Source organism: Canis lupus, chromosome 11, assembly GCF_048164855.1.
Source record: "Canis lupus baileyi chromosome 11, mCanLup2.hap1, whole genome shotgun sequence".
NCBI classification, from domain to species: domain Eukaryota; kingdom Metazoa; phylum Chordata; class Mammalia; order Carnivora; family Canidae; genus Canis; species Canis lupus.
In genome coordinates this window covers 51,541,113-51,565,397 of record NC_132848.1, presented here as the reverse complement: position 1 = coordinate 51,565,397, position 24,285 = coordinate 51,541,113, and the positions used below count along the sequence as shown (strand labels likewise).

General features: G+C 35.9%; 1 protein-coding gene across 6 annotated transcripts in view; it reads left to right on the top strand.

Moving 5' to 3' along the window:
- The window catches only part of PIGF (phosphatidylinositol glycan anchor biosynthesis class F), a 35,721-nt gene that overhangs the window by 1,498 nt on the left and 9,938 nt on the right, over positions 1 to 24,285 (top strand). For 2 of the 6 annotated variants that reach the window (XM_072768239.1, XM_072768240.1), the window contains exons 2-5: positions 395 to 643; positions 1,856 to 1,947; positions 3,395 to 3,511; positions 18,510 to 18,618. In XM_072768239.1, coding sequence (XP_072624340.1) covers positions 416 to 643; positions 1,856 to 1,947; positions 3,395 to 3,511; positions 18,510 to 18,618 — 546 coding nt within the window. In that variant the 5' untranslated portion in view covers positions 395 to 415. Of the gene's footprint in view, positions 1 to 394; positions 644 to 1,855; positions 1,948 to 3,394; positions 3,512 to 10,131; positions 10,212 to 12,418; positions 14,949 to 15,906; positions 16,066 to 18,509; positions 18,619 to 18,967; positions 19,073 to 24,285 lie in introns of those variants that run through there. The other 4 variants (XR_012003367.1, XR_012003366.1, XM_072768241.1 and 1 more) reach the window with 4 other exon arrangements.

The window sequence follows — 24,285 nt, the reverse complement described above, 5'->3', positions numbered from 1 at the left end:
TATCCATGGATCGGAGAACGCATAGCTTATATTTCCAACCAGAGCAAATCATTAATCTCTGCGTGTTTGTTTTCACCGTTGTGATTTCGACAAAAAAGAGAAAGAAAAAGAAAAGGAAACGAATCCCTTAATTGGTCTTAGTACATGACCCTTTTACAGAAACTGGTTACAAATATTTAAGAAATTACTAAGTTTGGCCTTTTTAGGTTCTAAGACCTTTTTGAGCCAAACTAGTCTATATGTATATTTATATGTATGCATCTTCCCATATTCTGAAACTCGTAATTATTGCGCATAGAAAATTGATTTGTTCATGCTTACTTTTAGGCGTTGGAGCATTTAGACAATGGAAAAAAATCATTATTGGATATGCTCTTAATTTGTTTTTCATTAGATAGCGCCTTGAGAAAACACCATGAAAGATACTGATATCAAGAGACTACTGTATACCCATCTTTTGTGCATATTTTCAATTATCCTAAGCATCTGCATTCCATCGTTCTTCTTGGAGAATTTCTCAATATTGGAAACACACTTGACATGGTTGTGCATCTGTTCTGTTTTTGTAACTGCCGTCAATCTAGTGTTATATTTAATAGTGAAACCAAATGCATCCTCTAAAAGAAGTTCAATATCATACAAGGTAAGGCTTATTTCTTGGTGATTGATTTTTAGATAGAGGTGGTGTTTCTTTGAATAAAAGAATAGAGTATAAGTCAAGTACTCATGTAGTTATTTACAGTGAGTAAAGAGAACCTGATTTTTTTTTTTTTTTTTTTTTCTCAAATCAGTAGCCTGTCATTGCTGGAAGGTTGCCCACAATGTTTGGATAGATCCTTGTCATGCATCAGTTGTGGAATTAGGTCTTTGGTGGATATTAGAGCATTATGAACCTAGATAGTCATGTCTTAGGTCACCATTGAAGATAAATACATGATGTAGCAATCATATCTTTATAAAGTTTACTTTATAAGACATTTCAGTTTATCTTCATTTATTTTTTTCCATTTCTGAAAGAAACTTAATGGGTTTTTAAAAAATTACAAGATAAGCCTCTGTGGTAGCTTTGTTTTGAACATGGCCTTCCTTGACTAAACGGTGTTAAAGTTTTCAGATATCAAATCTGTTTTTTGAAATATTCACTATTGTAGAACACTTGGCTATTACTTTAAATTAATAGAGTCCTCACTTAACATTATGTAATACTATGTGTAAGCTCTCTTAGGTAATTTAAAACACATTTACTGCCCTATGATTAAAAAGCTCACTCTGTGTTTTATAATTAGATCTTCTTAAGCTCCAAATCAAGTAGGTCCTGCACTGACTTGCAGACATTCAGGTCTTTTTTTCATGTGCATCATATAATCACATGAATATAATTTGGGGAATTATTTAGTATAGTGCTTTTTTGGGTACAGTTTTCTTAGGGATTTTGTTTTTAATGAAAAAAAAAAGTATAGCATTTATTTGTTGCAAAAATGTCCTGTGTCACATAATAAGAACTGTGTGTTTTTTGTATCATAGCATTCTGTTGTTGGTAAAATATTTTCTAAATACTGAGTAGTAACATACTCAATACATACCGTAGAAACAGAAATGGTTTTTGATTCTAGTGCTGATTGGGTGGGTGGAATATGGGGGATGGTTTGTGACTTGTAGGTTGTTTTATGGAGCTGTCTGGAGGACTGCATACCTGACTGCACAGGAAATGGGATCTGAGGTCAGGCTGCCTGAAGTAAAGAATGTTCAACTGTTTCACGCATGGGAATAAGTTGTATTTGTAGATAAAGTGGAAGCATTTGCTGTCCTCTAGGCATTGTCTTGAGTCTTCAGATCGTTCTCATTTCTTTTTTAGGTAACCAGATTTTTGAAATGCTGTATCTACTTTCTTATGTCATGTTTCTTCTTTCATGTAATTTTTGTTCTATATGGAGCACCACTCATAGAGTAAGTCTGAAATTTTTACCTTAAGGCGATTATATTTTAAAACACTTGTTTATTAAACAAAGCACTGATTTTGTTGGGGGTGAAAGAAGAACCATGGTGTGTTTAATTACTGGATCACGAAGGATACTGACATCATTGCCCTTTCTTAGTAATGATACACTTTTAACATTACTTCATAGCAATATTAAGAGTAACTGAATTCTTAATTATTATTAGTTAATAATAAGAATAACTCAATTCATTAACTACTCCTATTACCTAGCCTTCTATTACCCCATTGCATGTGGAAGGGGGGGCGGGTAGGTAGATGAGAAACTATACCAATAAATGTGTGGCCCCTAGAATCTCTAAGGGAACTTACTTATAATAATATGTATAAATTAGTTACAAATAGTAACTAAGTGCTTGAAAATATTTTGTCTTAACAAAAGTCAATAGAGGGACTCCTGAGTGGCTCAGTGGTTATCCTGGGTTCCTGGAATTGAGTCCTGCATGGGGCTCACACCACAGGGAGCCTGCTTCTCCCTCTGCCTCTCTCTCTCTCTCTCTCTCTCTCTGTGTCTCTCATGAATAAATAAATAAAACCTGTTAAAAAAAGTCAATAGATTCCTGTTTTTAATTATTTATAACCTAATGTTGATAGTTTAAAGGCAAAATTTAAATTTAACTCAACACTTTTTCAAAGCTGACTGGTTTTTTTTTTTAAAAAAAAAACCTAAGTTCATGAATATTTTTTTTTAATTCATGAATATTTTTAATACAGTGTTCATCATAAATTGAGAAACTTCATTTAGCAGTGATTAAGATCACAGTGAAACAAGTGATGTGACACATATAGCTATGTATGTAGTTTTATACATATTTACACAATTATATACGTACACATACTAAATTAACAGGTAGTTCTTTTCTAGAGAGGGGAGGACAAGACCTTTGTAATGGTTTTATTTAATCCATTTTAGAATGGAATGAATATCTTGCACAATGGTTCTAAAACTAGCAGCATCAGCATTTTATCAAAAGTGAATTCTCAGGCCTCAGAAACTCTAGGGGTGCAGCCCCTCAATCTTTAGTTTCTCTAGCTTTCCAAGTGTCTCCAGTATAAGCTAGAGTTAAAACAGTGGTTGCAGAGAAATTTCCAGAGACTATTCAGAAAGAAAGTTAATTATCTAAAAATGGAGTTTCTTGCAGTGGAGAGTCTCATATGGATCAGAGGGTATTTAACACTTCTGAACTCTGTCATTAAAGCCAGATATTTGCTAGATTGTTTTTTATAGCTTATATTTTTGGTAGTAAAATTTTTTTGTAGTTATCATTTTAGTAGGATGCATGTTACCTTTCAAAGTAAAGTATATGAAAATGTTTTTATGTTAAATCTATTTAACCAAGATTATGTGTGTACATGCCTTTAATGCTTTTTTAAAAATTGCTAATTTTTTCCCCCTAGGTTGGTGTTGGAAACATTTTTATTTGCAGTTATTTTGTCTACTTTTACTACTGTACCGTGTTTGTGTTTGTTAGGACCAAACATCAAAGCATGGCTAAGAGTATTCAGTAGAAATGGGTAAGTTTTAATTTTACATTTTAGTGATGTTTGAAATTTTAGAAAATTAATGTAGTGTTTTCCTACCCATGGCAGCTTTCTGATTATTCTGAGAGTAATTTTCAAGACTCTGTGGTTCTAAGGGATGCCTTAGGGACCCACTGCAGTTGGGGACTGGGGGTAGGGAATGGGTTGTATGCATTTGAGGGGGACTCAAGCAGGTAGAACTAGAGACTTCTCCTTCTACTTTAGCAAGATCAGCTCTGGTATTCTTCTGTATGGTAGGATTCCATTTAGCCTTTTGTTTGGAAAAAAAAAAAAGGTTTCTGCTTTCAAAAAAGGCCTTGAAAACCACTTTTCAGGGATGATTTGTTACTGTGATAAAATTTTTGCAGATAAAATTGCTTCCATACATCTTATAAGGTAGAATTGAAGTCTACAATCTAAAAATGCTTGGTGACAACTATAATTTCTTGTTTAGCCTCTTTTGTGGTAAAACATCTGAGTGCAAGTTTTACAGGATTTTATTTCCTTAGCAGCCATAAATAAATTCAGCACAGCTAAGTTAAAATTTTAGCTTCTTGAAAGGCATTGAAATGGTTCATATCAGAAAAAAAATGGTTAAATTGTATCTAAGAAAGCTGGAGGTTATTTGATGCTGGTGATTTTGTCCTTTTTATCACCCAGTAGCAAAAAACGTCTAGAGCTCTTACTCGGCTCCATGCTGTGCAAGCTTTGTGTGCATTCTGAAGTGTTAGCCATGATTCTCTCCCTGAGAAGTTATATGTTCAAAGGGATAAAAATAAAATGGACAAACTATGAGATTAAAATTGTGTAAATCAGATAGTAAGTGTTGTTGGAACTTAGAGGGGCAGGAAACCGCTAACGAATGAGCTGGAGTGGGCAATGATCTATAAAGGATTTGGATCAGGAATGTGAGACTTGGTGAGATGAAGGGGAAAGGGAAAGACATCCCTATGAACGAAGCCAAAGAAACTGAAATGAAAGTGGCATTTTGTTGTGATTTGGAAGGGAACAGCCCAAGTAGTACAGAGGATGCATGCTGGCTAGTAGCTAGGCTCTATAAATTACTGACTCTTTCCTTTCGAAATGAATATCGTTTCCCTTCAGAACCATCTTACAGTGTTGATAAATGTCTCTAGAAAGCAAAAGTGTAATCACTGAAAACTTTTTCCTACATTGTTACCATAGTATCCCTAATGGCATTCATTTCTTTTAGCATTTTAGTTTGAGATTTTTAAGCAGTGAAAACCAGTTGAAACGTTATAGGTTTGGCTTGGTGATTTATCAAGCTTTAAACTGTGTTTCTGATAATGGTGTATATATATATATATATATATATATAATCTGATTCTGCAATTCTGCCATAGTATGGTATATGCATTTCTAGAAATCCCTGCTCTATGCAAAATTAGTCAATAAAAAATACAGAGCCTCTAGGAAAGATAGGATAACACTCAAAAACCTTGACCGTAACATAAAAAAGATGGGAATTTAATTAAAATGGTAGTACAGTTTTATACATGTTAAATAGGTAAGAAATTGAAAAACATAATGAATATGGTCCTTTTCCTTGGAAAAAAACCTGAAATCTGTTTTTGGAAGTAGTGTGGGAAGAGTTTGCCGCTCATAACTTATTATGAAGTGGTAACAGAGGGTTGTTGGAGATCTGATATTAAGGACCAGATGTGGAAGGCGTGACTCATACACGTGAAGGAAGCTAAGGGAGCTGAGAGTTGGGGCTTGGTTTGTTTTCTTTTGTTTTTGTTTTTTTATGTTTCAAGTTTTTATTTGAAGTCATACAGTGTAATACTAGTTTCAGGAGTAGAATTTAGTGATTCATCACTTACATACAGCACCTAGTGCTCAATCACGAGTGCCCTCTTTAATGCCCATCACCCATTTAGCCCATCCCCCTGGCCTACCTCCCTTCCAGCAACCCAGGGAGATGGACTTTTTTAAGTAATATTGAGATATAATTCAAATACCATACACTTGGCTTATTTAAAGGGTACAATTCAGTGGTTTCAAGTATACTCACAAAAATTGTCCGCCACCATCACAGTCAAGTTTGGAACATTTTCATCATCTCAAAAAAGAAACCCCATATTCTTTAGCTATCACTTCCTTATCCCTTCTCCCCTAGTCCTAAGCAACCACTAATCTCTTTACTGTTTCTATAGATTGCCTGTTCTGAACATTTCATAAAAATGTTATCATGTATATGTGATCTTTTGTGATTGGCTTCTTTCACTTAACCATAATATTTTCAAGGTTCATCTATGCAGTAGTTCATTCCTTTTTATGGCTGAGTAACATTCCATTGGGTGACTCTGTACCACATTTTTTTATCCGTTCATCAAGTGATGGACATTTGGGTTGTTTCTACTTCTTGCTGTTATGACTAAGCAGCTGTAAACATTTGTATATAGGTTTTTGTATGGACATAATGCTTTTATTTATTTATTTTTTGAGTATATGCCTAGGAGTGGAATTGCTGGATCTTATTGTTACTTGTTTAATTGTTTGAGGAACTTACCAGACTGTTTTTCAAGGTTGCCGCACCATTTTACATTCCCACAGCAATGTATGAGGGTTCCAGTCATCCTGTGTTCTTGCCAACAGTCATTATTATCTGGCTTTTTGATTATCACCATCCTAATGGGTGTGGTTTGTTATCTCCTTGTGTTTTTAATTTGTGTTTCCCTACGGACTAATGGTGTCAAGCATCTTTTCATGTGCCTGTTGGTAATTGTGTATTTTCCTTGGAGAAATATTTATTCAGATCCTTTGGTCATTTTTTAATTGGGTTTGTCTTTTTTACTATTAAGTTGTAAGAGTTCTTTACTTATTATAGATATAAATCATATCATATACATGATTTGCACATTTTTTTTCTTTCTGTGGGTTGTCTTTTCACTTTCTTCAGTGTGTCCTTTGAAGGACAAAAGATTTTAATTTTGATGAAATCTAATTCATCAGTTTTTGTCTTTTGTTGCTTATGCATGTATTAGGATCCTATCTAAGAAACCATTGCCAAATCCAAAGTCATAAAGATTTACTCTTATGTTTTCTTTTAAGAGTTTTACAGTTTTAGGTTTTACACTTGGGTCTTTGGTCTATTTTGTATTAGGTTTCATATATGGTGTGAAGGAAGGATCTACCTTCATTCTTTGCATGTGGCTCACCTGATGTCCCAGCACCATTTGTTGAAAAAATCACCTTTGAGTAATTTTGGCACCCTTGTCAAAAATCACTTGATCATAAACACATGATCTTTAGTGTTTTTCCATTGACCTATATGCCTATCCTTATGTCAGTACCACCCTGTTGTCATTATCTGGTAGATGTTTGAAGGATGTGCATGCTTTGTAGATGCATACACTGCTTGATGCTATTGGGTGCAGTTTTTATTTGTTCACATAGTGTTTCTCACAGAGGAAGTTGCTCCTGTTGTTCCCTAATATTTCAGTCAAATTGTAACAAATTTGCATATTCAAAAACAAGCATTATAGCAGTGTTGACTATATATAAAAATCCCTAATATTTTTAAATTGAAAAAAAAACAAACTTAAAAACTCAAGGGAAACAGAGAAACTATCCTTAATTTCTTTTAGTAACTTACCACAAATTGAATATGTATATGTTTTCTGATTCTGCTTTAACCCTATTTTTGCATTTAGCCTGAACAATATACCTTGCAGTAATGCCTATTATTTTCTGCTGGGTTAAAAAGAGCTCTTTAAAAATTTATTATAAAATTTGACTTGAATATTTTGAGATTTGCAGAGTTAATTTGTTGTCACCTTGTTTTTGTACCTATCTGCACTGTATCCCTTCTCAGAAAGATCTATAACAAAGTAAAACTAAAATTAATAGGAAGGGGAATACCATTTTCCAGCTAGCAGACTGACAAAATCTGTGTTTCATAATACATAGTGTTAAAGGTTTGGGGAGTTAAGTGCCAATGGGAATATAAATTGGTTCAAGCTCTGTGAAGGGCAGTTTGGTAATATCTATAATAATTAAAAATACACATCTTTGACCTAGCAGTCCCACTTCCAGGATTTTATGCACTAGATATATTTTAATACCTACAAAATATTGAATGTGTAAGATTATTCATTGTAGCTTTGAAAACAGCTTAAATGTCCTTTAACAAGGGGAGGATTAAGTTAAATTTAATGAGGCTATAAAAAACAACCACCTAACCAATTCTTTAATTACTTATATGCTGTTAAGTGGAAAAAAGGAAAGTGAAGAAATGTGTGTAGAATGCTACCATTTATGTAAAAATTGGGCAGAAGAGAATATATATACCTGTATACCTTTGGAAGAATACATGAGAAACTGATAAAAAATATTGGTTGTCTCTGGGGAGGGGGTCTGAGATGCTAGCAGGCCAGCTTAGAAGACTTTCCACCAACTACCCTTGGGTGTCTTTTGAAATTTAAGTCCTATTAGTATATATACTACTTAGTCAAAATGAAAATTATAATGGGTTAGGTTTTGCCAATATTTAACTTATTTGGGGAATATAGAAAGTTAGGCCTGTATCAAGAAGTTGTTAGATTTCTCTGATGCCACCTAAACTTTGGTAGGCTGCAAAAATATCCTTCGAAAATTTCTAGCTTACAAGATAATAGCTCAGTTGCTGGAGTTCTGTAACTAAAAATAATCAATTTGTAATACGAAACAGTTAACATTCCAGAGGGCAGGACATGAAATAGTAATATGCAAAAGTAACAACTTTTACAGCACTTTCAAGTGTCTTATAGCATTTAATTCTTACAGCAGTCTAGTGATATACTCCTATTTTCATTGTTTTCTTTCTTTTTTTTAAGATTTTATTTATTTATTCATGAGACACACACACACACACACACACACACACACACACAGGCAGAGATTCAGGCAGAGGGAGAAGCAGGCTCGATTCAGGGAGCCTAACGTGGGACTCGATCCTGGGACTCCAGGATCATGCCCTGGGCCGAAGGCAGGCACTAAATTGGATCCCCAATTTTCATCATTTTCTAGGTGAAGATACTAGAAAGCTGACAGGTTAAGTGATTTGCCCAAGCCCTCAAGTAGCCAGCCAGTAAGCAGTAGAATTGGGGCTTGAATGCAGATCATTTGATGGTACAGAAGGTTTTGGAAGACCACACTAACCAAGGATCCGAAAATGGGTTCCTGCCCTCTCTCCACTACTTAGTGACCAAATGATCTTAGACAAGCTATTTAACTTCAGAGATCCTCATAGGTAATACTGTTAAGATAATACTGATATGCACTTTGCAGTGTTATTATGAGAACTGAGGGAGTTAAGTGAAATCAAATAGCAAATGCTTAAGAGATGCTTGTTGAATAGATTAACAAACGGCAGTGAGCATTTTATATTTCATACTTCCAATCCTGTCTGCCATTTGTCTTAGTACCCATGTTGGTTTAGGTAGCAGACCTAGAAGTACAGGGCATGGACAACCATGGAGAAATGAGGAAGTTTTTTCATTTGGTTTAATGTAACATTAATTTGAGCTTTGTCATAGGAGGGCAACTTAAGTCTTCGTGTCTCTACCATCCCTTAGCGATAGTTCCCTTTCTGCCCTAGTATTTTTATCACACTTTAAGAATTTAGCATAAAAAGCACGTCAACTTTTGAAAGAGTTAGGGAACAGTTAATTCAATAGATTAATTTGTTTAATGTTAGAGTTGGCCTTCTTAAATGTTCAGTGTTAGGCAAAAATATTTTAAAAATGCAAAGATCTGGAGGTTCTGCATTGATAATATGAAATACCCACAAAAACAACTTGTATATTATTTCAGAATTGTCTCAATATACAGTTAGCATTATTTACATTGAGTCACAACTTTGGTTTCAGAGAATTCCATTATTATTTAGGGAGGTTATTACTAACAAGAATAATACATTTTTCTTTCTACCCAATAATTACTTACAACAGAAATTAAAGTTCTGATTTGAAATTCTTGTGCTGTAGTTCTAATTCATTAAAAGTGCATAAAATACTTTATTGGCTGGAGATTTTAGAGCTTTAAATATTTTTATCATTTACCCTGTTCTTAGCATATAAAACATGGAAGAGTTTTTTGTTTTGTTTTAGTATGATTGAAATATGACTAAAATGTTCAGAATCAACAGGCCAGCTTTGAATTGGGCTGGCATCGCTCTCAGTATGGAATCAGTATAAATGTTTTAGACTACTTTATGCAAAATAAGTACTATTTGCATGTTTAATATTGAGTAGATGATAACCAGATAAAGACTGAGAAACATAAGCTTTGATCATGAGAACCGTGTAAGAATTATATCCCAAGAGTAAAGGACCATTTCTGATACCATTGAGATTTAATACTTACATAAATGACATAAATGATACTGTTTTAACAATACTTTTTCTTAAGGTATGTGTGAAGTTATTCTAGATGAAAAAAAATACAAAGGAATTCTATTTTAAAGAAATTTGAAGGTAGAAAAATATTTTGGTTTCTTTACTTCTGTCAACTTCTATTTGGTATTTATTACTAAATATAATCAATGTGTACTAGTAGAAATCAGTTTGTTGCCTTACTGTTATTTTATAATGTTTGTTGCATGTTTTAAGTCAGAATTTGACCACTTTTGGTGAACTGAAAAACTTGAATTTCTGGAGAGAGGTTCCTGAACTTGTGGTTATCTTGCCAAGTAAGTAAGAACTGTTTGTGTAGAAAAAGACAGCAGGCATTTTTGGTCATCTTTGGAAATCAATTTTATATTGGAAAAAAAAAACCACTGTAGACATTTAAGAATAAAAAGATAATGAATGACCAAAAATTAATACATTGCAAAAAATAGATAATTAGCCTTGATAAGGGCATAAAAATTTAGTGGCAAAGAGGCACTAGTTTTAATATTAATTCCGTAGGGGAGGGAAATTCTGTAAAATATCTTTAGCCACCAGTTGTTGTTGTGTGGGGTCCATTCTGTATGAAGAGCTAAATAGCTAAAAAGATCAGTTCCATCTAAAGAAGCACTGTTTTGATGACAGCCTGTCTAAGCCACAGTGCTCACCCTTAGCTACCCCAGGCACCTGATACAGTGTCTGGCACATAGTAGGCATTCAACATGGTCTATTTATTTCAATTAATGTTTGACATGATGAGTTCCAGTGGAGGCAAATAATATAGACTGTTACTTGGAGCTCATTGTCATGAAGATTGATCTGTGATATTTTATTTTTTAAATTTTTATGTTTTTATTTTTAAAAATATTTTATTTATTCATGAGAGACATACAGAGAGAGGCAGAGACATAGGCAGAGGGAGAAGCAGGCTCCCTGTGGGGAGCCTGATGCAGGGACTTGATCCCAGGACCCTGGGATCACAACCTGAGCCAAAGGCAAGTGCTCAACCACTGGGCTACCCGGGCATCCTGATCTGTAATATTTTAGTTACTTTTTAACTTTTTAAGTTTGTCCACAGAGCAAGGAGCCATTTATTTTATTCTCAGCCTTCTTGACTATGTGTATACATACATTCTTTAACTATGAAAAAATTAGCCCCAAACCATAGAATTTGAATGACTTTATTATGGGAACTTAGTAAAGGGGAATAAACCAACTTCACTGCTGCTATAAGTTAGTTAATATAATTTATTTTTTATCTTGTTTATTACAGAAGAGTATATATTATAAAAACTCAAATAATAGAAAAATATAGAAAGTTAAAGATCCTAGTAATCCTATCAAAGAAACAACCATTACCGACAGATTTTAGTCTAAGTTTGTCCACACGTTATCACATATTCACAATTTAAAAACAAAAATGGTTATACTATCACTGCTTTATAACTTTTTTTTTAACTTAATAGGACCATTTCTAACTGTATGTGGATGTAATCTACCTCTTTTTACATAATGTCCTTAGTATATATTTTCATCCTTAAGTAAGAATACTTCCATTTACATTGGTTTGAACAATCAGGAAACAGATTATCTGACATAGCAGAGATAGAGCTAGATAGCCAAGATACAGATGTGCTTCTCACTGATTGCCCTGGATCTTATCCTCTGGCTGTTAGTGAGATGGCAGTAGCTCCTCTCCCTTTGATCACCCTAAGCTTATCACTGGGAGAGAATGGGATCACTATGACGTAATTAGTCTGATCATCAGGGATGAGATAGATGAGCGTTGGGCAAGCATTCCATGTACCATGGTTTATTTCATTTCCTATTGAAGATAATTTTCAAATATTCAGGATTATAAATAATGACATTATAAACATCTTTGTACCATATAATTTTATATACTTGTACAACAGTTTCTATAGACTAGATTCCTGGGGTAGAATTTCTAAATCAAAAGAAGTTGACAGTGCCTGCCAAACCAAAGTTCTGATTTGAAGAATATGAATTTACTGACCAATAGAGTGCCTGTTTCCCTAAATCCCAATCAGGGCTATTTACTTTTTATCAGGTTTTTTTTTTTTTTTTTTTTTTTTTTAAGATTTTATTTATTCATGAGAGCCACAGAGAGAGAGAAAGATAGAGGCAGAGGCAGAGACACAGGCTGAGGGAGAAGCAGGCTCCGTGCAGGGAGCCCGATGTGGGACTCGATCCCAGGTCTCCAGGATCACACCCTGGGCTGAAGGCGACACTAAACCACTGAGCCAGCGGAGCTGCCCTACCTTTTATCAGTTTATGAGGGCTATGAGGGCGGCTGCCATGGGGGCAGACTGCTACCGCTATAGCTTCCTCTGATTTCTAATGGGATGCATAAACTTTGGTCAGAAATTTTTGAAACTTTGATCTGTCGAACCATTTATTAATTTTAGCAGAATATGATGGATTAAATTGCAAGGATTGCATTTCCCTTATCCTGCCTCCCTACCTCCCTTCTTTTCTTCTGCCTCAGGTTACAGAAAACTGGGTAGAAGTCCTCAAGAAGCTTCAAGACAAGAAAAATTGGTGCTAGTTAAGATGGGAGGACAGTTTTAAAGATCATTCATTGTATTGAGCAAACACGTAGTATGGGGCGTCTGTTCATGAGAAGTGTGAGCAAGATGAAAAGAAATTGCATGGCAACCCTAAAAACACATTATAGAATAATAAGAAAAAGGCATGTGGAAGACGAAAGAATCCAGCCTGGAAGAAAATACTACCCAAGGAACAAAAACAAACTCTACACAGTTTATCATAGAAGAATGTTACTGAGAGCATAAATTGAATAAAAGCTCAAAAGATAAGATGATGAAAAAAATGAAGTGAAGGACATTACAGAATTAATTAAATAAAATGAATCCAAACCACACCACCACAGGTCACAAATTAGAAACAGATAAGCTAGAAAATCAAGTTCTAGCTTGGAAGAAAGGTTTGAAACAGTCAAAACAAATGAGGGGGTAGGGAAGAGTAAGGCAGTTAGAAAAGAAATGATAAATGGAGAGAACAAAGGAGACGAGCTTAAGACCAGTTAGTGTCCATAAAATAACAAAACAGAAGGTAATTCAAAGTACGATGGAAGACCACTTCCCCAAATGCAGAAATTGTGCAGTTTGCACATTAAGGAGACTCACTGCATTAAAAAACTGGTTGTAAATTAGGATTACAGAGGACAGAATATAAACTTACAAAAATAAGCAATAGAAGTTACAAAGCGGGGGAAGGGAAGATGGAGAAGATACAACCGTATCCCCAACTACTCTGGCTATCCCCAGATCCTGAGCCTGTTTAGTACAATCTTTTTTTTTTTAAAGATTTTGTTCATTTATTCATGAGAGACAACGAGAGACAAAGAGAGAGAGAGGCAGAGACACAGGCAGAGGGAGAAGCAGGCTCTGTGCAGGGAGCCTGATGTAGGACTCAATCCCAGGACTCCAGGATCAGACCCTGGGGCAATGGCAGATGCTCAACTGCTGAGCCACCTGGGTGTCCCTGTTTAGTACAATCCCTTCACAGAATAAGGATTAAATGAAACTCTATGTATTGAATGATGATTTCTCACCTTCTTCCGAGTCCTTTTCCCTTGCTTGGCCCAGAATACTGACAGGTAGGCTTATGCTATTTAGAGAGGGTATAGAAATACTTCTTTCAGGGAAAAAAAAGGCAGCAAAGAAAAACTTAAAGATACTGACAATTTGGGGCTTCTCTAAAAGTCAGCTTTCCTATTCAGTCCCTGGTACAGTGAAGCCCGCCAGTTGAATTGTGCTACTCATACATAGTGAACATCTAATCATCTGTTTAGTGTTTCACTTTTTTGTTGTTTTTTTTTTTTAAACATACCTTTATTGAGATACTTCATACCATAAAACCCACCCATATAAAGTATACAAGTCAGTGTTTTTTAAGTATAGACACAGCTTTGTAACCATCACCACAATCTAATTTTAGAACATCTTACCATGCCAAAAAGAAACTCTGCCCATTAGCAGTCCCCCTCCTACCCACCCTTGCACACCCCCTCACCCCCCTCCCAGGCAGCCACTAAAATACTTTCTGTATCTTTAGATTTGCCTTTTCTGAACATTTCATATAAAGTATTTTACTTTTAAGGTAGGATGAGAAATGAACAGTCAGTGGGCATTTCAGGAACACCTCTAAAGTGAAATGCAGAAATGAAAACAAAAAACTCTGTGGAAACAAAGATATAAAAACCAGAAGATAATTTTTTAAAATGTCTTTTGTTTTATATCCATTAAACAGGAACAGGAAGTAGTCAAAAGGAATATTCAGACAACGAGAAAGCTCTTGAAAGTGAAAAAATATGAGAAAAAATTCAACAGACATAGAGACAAAATTAAAAAGTTCCCTTAGTCAAACAAAAGGCAAAAATACAGAAAATGGGTTAAAAAATGGGTTAAAAAAAACCCAAAACAAAACAGAGGGTTAATTCCAAATGGTAGTATTTCCAGCAAAAGAGTAAGAAAAACAAAATTCTTAAGGGATCTGGGCAGAGAAAGCAAATCTTTATAAGTCTTTAAGAAGAAAATGTCAAGAACCAAAAGACTTGACATTGTAGATTAAGAAGGTCCATGGGGGATCCCTGGGTGGCACAGCGGTTTGGCACCTGCCTTTGGCCCAGGGCGCGATCCTGGAGATCCGGGATTGAATCCCACGTCGGGCTGCCGGTGCATGGAGCCTGCTTCTCCCTCTGCCTGTGTCTCTGCCTCTCTCTCTCTCTCTCACTGTGTGCCTATCATAAATAAGTAAAAAAAAAAAAAAAAAAGGTCCATGGGTTTCCAGCGTCGTGGCTGAAAAGACACCCACTCAAAGACAAACCGATTGTGAAATTTTAGTTAACCAAGAATAAAGAGAAATTCTAAAGGCTACCAGAGAGGGCAGTGGTGGGGGGGAACATCTTACCTAGAGAGTTCTGGGAGCCAGGGAAGCAATGCCTTCAAAATTCTGAGGCAAAATGATTTCCAATGATTACAGTAAAGTCCTATTTAGACTTTAAATAGTCTGTAAAATCTATTTTATTCTTTCTCAGGAATCTACTGAAGGAGTTACTTAGAAAGGAGGAAAGAAAGAAAAAGAAAAGAGAGAGGAAGGGAGGAAGGGAGGAAGACGGAAGCAAGCAAGCAAAGTACAAGAAAATCTTGGAATCCAGGCAGCAGGAGACCCAAAAGTGATTGAGGGAGGCAAAAGGAATTCATGGGATGATGGTGTAGGAAGCTTACAGGACGATAGCTTTGCTCAGGCTTAGAGAGCAACCAGTCCAGCTGGGAGCAGGTGAGTTGCCTCCAAAAAGGAAGGAGAATAGAGCACACAAGTATTTAGAGATGATGTTTAGTTTCTTTGGAATATTTAAGGATGGTTGAGTGACAGGTACATTAGTAAATGGAGGATAAAACAGAGGCAGTTCTTAATATCCAAAGAAAATAAAAAATTTACAGTAAGAAAAGGAATGTGACTGGTTTGTGTGGTTCAGCTGCGATGAACATTTTCATAACCATAATGATGTAGATACTATGCTGTTGATTGAGCAGCGAGGGGAAGATATTACCATTGAGGAGGGGATGGTGAGTCATGGAGAAATGAGTGTGTGGGCATGGGAGGCTTGGGGGAAAATCGTACTAAGTCCTCTTTTTCCGGTGTAGAAAGCAGGGAGTAACTACGTCTTGAAAAGTCTTTATGTCCTTTACGTTTTGAGCTACACAGAAGAAATGGTGAAGAGTTTACAATGTCTGCCTGGGGAGCAGAAATCAGGAGTGCAGAGAGACTCAGGGAGGGCTTGGTAGTAGATATTATACTCTAGGTGCAATCTGGGACCTTGAAGGTGTTTATCCGTATTATGATTTTGATGAATATAAAATTTCATTTTTACAAAAATAGGCTGCAGAGTTTTTCTATTTTTAAAACTAGGTCCTTGTTCCATTTTTTCCTATATTTATTATGTGGCAGATCATAAACCTCCTTGGATGCATGAAACAAAATAGAGGACAACCGCTTGCATGTTTGCACGTTTTGTAACAGATGGCCTCAGTGTGCTATAAAAATGAAAAACGTGAAGCCATGGATCTTGCCCCTTACCCCAAGGAACTTGGAACTTAGATAAGCCATGTATGTAACCCTTGTTGAAACATAGCTCTGATCATATCTGCCTTGATTTAAAACCTTCAGTGGGTCCATTAGCGTGACTTTTCAGGTTTTTCTAAAATCCTAGCCCTAAATCTATGTCAATGGGCTACTGCTTCACACCCACTAAGATGGCTGTGATCATTAATAACAAGTATTAGCAAGAGTGGGGAGAAATTGGAACTCTCACACATTTTGAGTGGCAGTATAAGATGGCTTAGCTGCTTTGGAAAACAGTCTGGCAGTTCCTTTCTTTAAAAGGTTAAGCATAGTTATCATATGACCTAGTGATTCCATTTCTTCGTATATCCCCCCCAAAAAGGGGACATATGTCTACACAAAACTTGCACATGAATATTTATAGCAGCATTATGCATAGTATCCAAAAAGTCAAAACAACTCAAATGTCCCAGGAACTGATGCATGGAAAAAAATCAGTGTGATATATCCACACAACAAAACATTATTTTTGTATGACAATAAAAAAGAAGGAAGTATGCTGCAAAATGGATGGATCTTGCAAACATTATGCTAAGTGAAAGAAGCCAGTCACAAAAGACCACATGTTGTATGATTCTATGTGTATGAAATGTTCAGAAAAGGCAAACTATAGAGCTAGAAAGTAGATTAATGGCTGTCCTCAGCCCAGGGCTGGCCAGAGTGGAAATGGGCAGTGACTGCTACCGGGTAAGAGTGTCGCTTTGGGATGATGGTTGCACAACTCTAAATATACTTAAAAACATTGAATTGTGCACTTTAAGTGAGTGAATTGTATGGCTTTGAAAGGGTTATCTGAGGCAGGTTTTCACTGTACTCAATGAAGGTGTTATTTTTAAATATCCTAACTCTAACCTACTTTTCCAGCTTTAGTTCCCATTCTTCCACTCAGCCTCAACCAATTTCACTTCTGTTCTTTCTACCTGCAGAGCAGGTTTTTCTCCAGGTCGGTCGAGCCCAAATGCCACCTATCCTTTCAGTTCTGGGGGAACTTCCTCTCCCATAAAATGGAAGAAGTAAACCCCTCCCAGCAGAGACTAAACCTTACCCTCAGCCTCTTCCAGACTTTATGTCTTTAGGCACATCACTTTAATGTATTGCAACATAGAGGAGTTATGTGTTGTGCAAAAACTAGCCAACATTAGCCACAGATGGTCAAAAATTAACCCTAGACGATCCTTTAAATTGCCTGAACAGTATAGTTCCCTCTTTACAATCAACTCATCAGTTTTTTCCCCTCCAAGGTTGGGACAGACCTCTGTCTTGAGTGCTTAGCTGAAGGAATTGACTTGCATTTTTAGGTGTTCTATAAAATAAAAAAGAATGATAACAGCTGCCCAGCAAATAACATGAATTTGGATCTATGGAGATTGGCTCCAGCCTTCTTCCACTCCTGATTTTCAATCCATTTCAAGAGCTAAAGCTCTTATCTTGTGTAGGGTGAGGGAGGAAAAGTCACAAGAGGGACAAATGACATAGGGATTGGCTTATAAACGGACTTGTCATTTGGGGCTACTTTAATTCAGTGTATATTTTGTGTGTAATGGATGCTTTCTAATGAAAGAAATCCTCTAACAAAACAGATGTCTTCAGTTATTCTCATGCTAGCTGGAAGAAACTATTTTTCATAAACTTTGTAATGACTCAACCTTGCATTTTAAACAGCCATATATTTGGAATCCTACTTACTGCATTGTGGTGGGGTTTTACTCGACTGTAACCAGACTCATGCTCCACATGGCTGAGTGGCCACACTCTGAGGGGCAGGCTGAAAGCAAGACCTACTCAGAGAATGGCAGTATTATGTCTTTTCACCTTTATACTCCAAGATGTATAGTTAAGAATGGTAGGCGAAATTACTGGATCTTTTGAAATCTTTTGTTTCTTGTTCTCTACTCATCCCCCACCAAATAAATAGTGTTGATTTGTTTAAATGAAATGTGACATAGAAAGGACCAGTTGAATAAGTGATGGTCCCTTCATGCCATGGAATACTAGTATAGCTGTTACCAAGGGGAAACAAAATAGCAAAACTGGGTATATAACATGATGCATTTGAGTTTTGATAAAGGATGTGTACATGCGTGCATATATCATTTGAAACATATTTGTGCATGCATAAAATATTTCTGGAAGGATATGTACTCTATTGCTGGGGAGAGGAACCAGAGCTGATAAAGGTGGGAGGAAGACTTGACTTTTGTTGCAAATGCTCCTTCCTGCTGTTTGACTTTGACCATGTGCACATATTACCTTTCCAACTGGAAAACATTTATATCATCTTATTAATAGTTCAGGGTAAATATAATGTCAATTTGAGATGATCGTTAAATGAACAAAACATACATGTGTAATGTTAATTGGCATTACTGTTTGATTCTTTAGCAGCGAAGATCTATACCACTGGTGATTTACTTATTTGTGTTTTGCAGAGTTACATCCATTTGGGAGAACAGTCTTCAGATCACTACAATTTCTAGCTTTATAGGAACGTGGCTTGGAGCCTTTCCTATTCCACTCGATTGGGAAAGACCATGGCAGGTTGGTTTCAGCTGCTTAAAGCAACACAATAAATGTACAGTGGTGGTAAAACTGTTGAAGCTAACCAGTACGTCTGTATAAATTGTATTGTTGTTCACTTAAGTAGGAATGCCAGTTCCCTCTGTCATGTAGGGATGTAGGCGATTTCTTATTGGCCCATAGGCAGCCGGATCAGCCCCCGTTCTGTCTCTTCCAGGCATTATGTTATCTACATGTACAGGTGAATAAATAAGCTTAGTTTGTGAATACTTATGGAAGCTTTTAAAAAACGAGGTAGAAGTTACAGGAATTTCCTGTTTTTAACTTTGATACTCATTGCCTTTGTGGTCTTTTTTTTTTTTTTTTCAAGATTTATTTATTCATTCATGAGAGACACACAGAGAGGCAGAGACACAGGCAGAGGGAGAAGCATCGCAGGGAGCCTGATGTGGGACTGGATCGCTGAGCCACCCAGGTGTCCTTCCTTTGTGGTCTTAGATTCATATCTTCTTAATTTGATTTATGGCCAAGTTAAATGTTGATTTTGAAGTATTTTTTAAAAGCATGTAGCAAAGTAGGTTTTGAAATAGGAGTACGTGATTTTGGAGGAAGCTCATGAACATCAGGTTGTTTCTGATTACAATAGGATATAGTTAATAAGCTAGATAAAGCACTATGAGGTAACTGTTCTTTTTATTCCCATTTTACGGATGAGGAAATTGATTCCTGGAGGATATATAATATTTCCAAGGTCACTGAGCTAGTAATGAATATATCTTTGTCTTCATTTTTAATGGCTTCCATAGCATGCTGTTATATAGTTATCCCCAAATTTATTTAACAGATTCACTACTGATCATTTAGGTTATTGCCAGTATTTCACTATTATGGACAGTGCTGAGGTAAACACCTTTGAATCTGTATTTTCATGGATTTTCCAATAATTTTCTCAAGATAATTTCTCCCAAGGGAATTGTAGTATTAAAAACTAAATATACTTTCTTTTTTTCAACGCAAAGAGAATGGTTTTTCAGGGATCCCTGGGTGGCGCAGCGGTTTGGTGCCTGCCTCTGGCCCAGGGCGCGATCCTGGAGACCCGGGATCGAATCCTACGTCGGGCTCCCAGTGCATGGAGCCTGTTTCTCCCTCTGCCTATGTCTCTGCCTCTCTCTCTCTCTCTCTCTCTCTGTGACTATCATAAATAAATAAAAATTAAAAAAAAAGAGAATGGTTTTTCTATTACAAAGCCAGTACATATTTATTTAGAAAATTTAAGCATCATTAATAATTATAAGGAATTATAAGTAAAAATTGTCAAATACCCAACCGCCCAGAGTCAACCCTCTTTTCATTTGTATTTTGGTGATAATTTGTGCAGTTCCTTCTTCATGTGCATAAGTATAATATATGTGTCTTTTTTTTTTTTTTAAACCACCCTGTCCACAGTCACTTTATTGTTAAATCAAAGACAGACTTTTTAGACCTTACTATCAAGGCTTCTCTGACCATTAACTCACTGGAAACACACACTTTCCCTGCTTCAAACTCTTTTATTAACTTTCTGCAACAGCGGCGTCCACTGCTTTTCTTTCTACTATTCGATTTCTCCTTCTCAGTCTCCCTGTGAGCTTCTTTTGGATCACCTCTTCCTGAAACAGGAGCATTCCCTTGGTTTCTGACATCTTTGTTCTCTCACTTTCCCTGCATGACCTCCTCCATTGGCCACAATTACAACTAAAATATGGCTACTGAATCCTAAATCTTTATCTCCTGCTGGGATGTGACCCAGAGTCATCAACGCAGCAGGGTGTTCCTCTGGAGGCACCTTCAACTTAACATGCTTAAAATTCAGCTGTTTCTCTGCAATGTAAGTAGCGCTATCATCTACCCATTTGCTTGAGTCAGAGACCTACGAGTCATCCTTGATATACTCCCTTCTTCTTGACAGCCTAGGTCGAACTGGTCACTGGCCCTTTTGTTTCTAGTTTGTTGTTGTTGTGTGTGTGTGTGTGTGTGTGTGTGTGTTTAATCTCTTGGATCTGTCTTCTCCCCATTTACATTTAATTCTGTAACTTGTATAAGTGTGTCTCATCTATGTCCTCCCTATAAACTATTTATTTACATACCAAAATACACCCCTGATCCTGTCATTTCTCCTGCTTAAAATCTGCCAGTGGCTTCTTCACTGCTTGCCTTGAATAAAGCTCGAGCCCTTTGGCATAGCTTATAAGGCCTCTATGATCTTGTTTCTGCTAGATGTGTAGTATATGTTATTCAGATCCCAGCTTTTCCATTTTTTATGGGATTGAACAAGTTAACTGTAAAATGGAGGTATTAGTGGTAGTTGTGAGGACTAATTGAGATCACTTGCAAGAAATGTTAGCCATTATCTTAAATTATTTTTTAAAATTTATTTATTTATTCATGAGAGACACACAGAGGCAGAGACACAGGCAGAAGGAGAAGCAGGCTTCCTGCAGGGAGCCCAATGTGGGACTTGATCTCGGACCCCAGGATCACACCCTGAGCTGAAGGCAGATGCTCAACCACTGAGCTACCCAGGTGTCCCCACTATCTTAAATTATAAATAACATTCTTATTTATAAGTTTTTGGAAAATAGTACTATCATTTCCTTAAGATAAATTCTTAAAGTAGAATTGCTTGATGCACATTTAAAAACTTTTTTTTCATCATAGTAAGTGTACTCTTTAATTACCATCCCCTATTTCTCTCATCCCCCCCATCCTCTCCTCTCTGGTACATCAGTTTGTTCTCTATCATTAAGAGTGTGTTTCTTGGATTGTCTTTCTCCTTTTTTTCTTTGTTTTTCTTAAATTCCACATATGAGTGAAATCATAAGGTATTTGTCTTCCTCTGACTTATTTCACTTAGCATTATACTCTCTAGCTCCATCCATGCTGTTGCAAAGAGCAAGATTTCATTCTTCTTATGGCTGAATAATATTCTGTTGTATTATATACTACATCTTCCTTGCTATTCATTTGTCGACGGACACTTGGGCTGCTTCCATAATTTGGCTATTGTAAATAATGCTGCTATAAACATAGGGATGTATGTATCCCTTTGAATTAGTGTTTTTGTATTTTTGGATAAATATCCAGTAGTGTGATTCCTGGATTATAGGATAATCTGTTTTTAATTTGGGGGGAACCTTGATACTGTTTTCCATTGGCTGCGCCACTTTGCGTTCCCACCAACACTGCACAAGGATTCCTTTCTCTCCACATCCTTGCTGACTCCTATTGTTTCCTGTGTATTGACTTTAGCCATGATGACAGGTATGAAGACATCTCTTTGTAGTTTTGATTTGCATATCCTTGATGAAGAGTGATGTATATATGTCATTTTTAATCTTTTTTTTCCTTTCAGCAGTATATTATGGAGCTCATTCCTTGTCAGTGAAAATTTACATAAAAGTAATACTCCATTATTTGGGTAAAATCATGTATCAATTTCTTATCAATGAACATTTAGATTTAGTTTCACAATTATTGATTTACTATTATTAATTATGGTGATTATAATATGTAAATATGCATCTTTGCATATTTGTCTAGTTTTCTCTGGTATAATTCCTAGATAATAGCTGGGTTAAATCTTTGATATGTACCTCACTTTCCAAAGACTTTTTAAGGATCCAGATTCTGTGTCTTGCCCCTGAGTGCCTACTTTTAAAGTCCATTCTTTGTGCTTTCTATTAGCAGTTATGTCTTCTAGATAGACAAGTTGTTCTTTTACATTCAGTAAGTCTGGTGGGTTTGCCCTTCCCTGTTATATTCATCTACTGTATATTACAGAAATCCCTAGAGGTTTGGGGTGTCACTGGTATCCTTCTCAAGGTTTTAGTACTGATAAAGGTTTCTTTTGTATTTCTTTGGCCATCTCCGTGATCACTGGGAGATGGAGATTCATTTGTACTCAAGTTACCATCTTATGAAACTTAATGTCATTTAAGAGTGTCAGTGATTTCTAAATTGGAGCAGGACTTTTAGAATCATTAAATTCATTACTTTCAGATACATACAATTAAGTCTAAATACAAAGTATTGGTATATAAAGCACCGTGGGCCATCGGCTCTAATGAGTTGGTAAGGTAATGTGTGATTAACGTGTCAGTTTGTATACAGGTGGAATGTTTTAGAGTGTAAATGTTTGATATTTTGCACTTGTCTAAATCATAAGTTTATAAGACTATGTAGAAGTAGGAACTGAATTATGGGGATTATATGTAACCAAATCTGGGTTTAGGCTTGCCTAGAAAATATAGGTGTTCATGATTTACAATCCATTTATCCATTTTGGATTGTTGAGGCTTTTAGCTACTGACTCGCACTTTTCTACCTCAGTGCTTGTTTACAGTGAGAGGTACGCTGGATCTAAATTGTTGGGGTCACTTTTTAAAATTAATGTGAAGTTTCCATTTGAATTATGGACTTTTAAAAAATATTTTCTAGCTATCTAATTTATGTAACAAGTGTTGGTCTTCATTAAGAATGTTTGATTCAACTGGACTGTTATTACTGGTTCTTTAATTGTCTTTACTGTTGTTTTCAGAATGTTCCTAGTTAATGACCTACTTATTCACTGTAATCTTTTAAAATTATGATACATGCTGTTGGTGGCATGATAGAACTAATGTATAATCATCTTTATTCATATAATAATCACCTGCCCCTCTCTTTCAGCAGTTATTTACTGATGAACTAGGGAAAATGATGAGGCTTCACTGTTTTCTTTCACTTTTTAATTTCCACAAACAAGATGTTTTGTTTTGTTCTGTTTTTCATGAGTTAATTACCTAGAGTCCGTACTCGGTATGGCTCATGATACTGACAGAATCAGTCAGAGTAACAATAATCCTGGGAAAGGAATATGGCATTACCTCAAAATGGAGATTTTTCTAGAGCAAAATCTTATGAGGAGAGGCTACTGTATTTTCTTAATATTATCTAAAATATAACGTGTATAAAGAGGACATTTTAGTTCTCTGTTCCTTGCACAGATAAATGATACGTTTGTAATAAAGCAAGCTTTTCTGGATTGGGATCCAGTCTGTTTATATTCTAGTCAGAAAAACAAGAGTATCTAGTTAAGCAAGTATTTCTTCTTTAAAAACAGACATGCAACCCACACAAACGTTTACATGTATTAGTTAAGTTTTCTCTACTCTGAACTCAAACCTGGCTTTCTATAAAGTTCCAGAGGACAAACATAAACTTATAATGATGTGAGTTCTGTATTGACCAATTTCAAGCTTATTTATATTTTTTTGTATCATTTCATCACCAAATGACTAGAAAGGCCCATTGAAAATATATAACCTCAGTGAAAATAGTTTTTTCATTTACTAATAGGAATTTTAAATAGTTTTAAGTAATGACAAGTGACAAAAGATAGTAGGCACACCTTTATAGTTGGAGGCAGCCTTTCCTTTATTGGAGGCAGCAAGAGGATTTGATTAAAGAGAATATGGTAGGGTGGCTACCCAGAACCCTTATTGGTTATTTTTGTTGTTTTTTAAGAAAAAGTATCTGCAAGACATCTCTCTTCCCTGCCTTAATGATTTGCCTTTAAATATCAGCAAGAAAATAAATATTTAAGTTGCCTATAACTCAGCCTTCTTCATTCCCAGAAAATGCTTATAGTTTTATAGTTACTGACAAAAA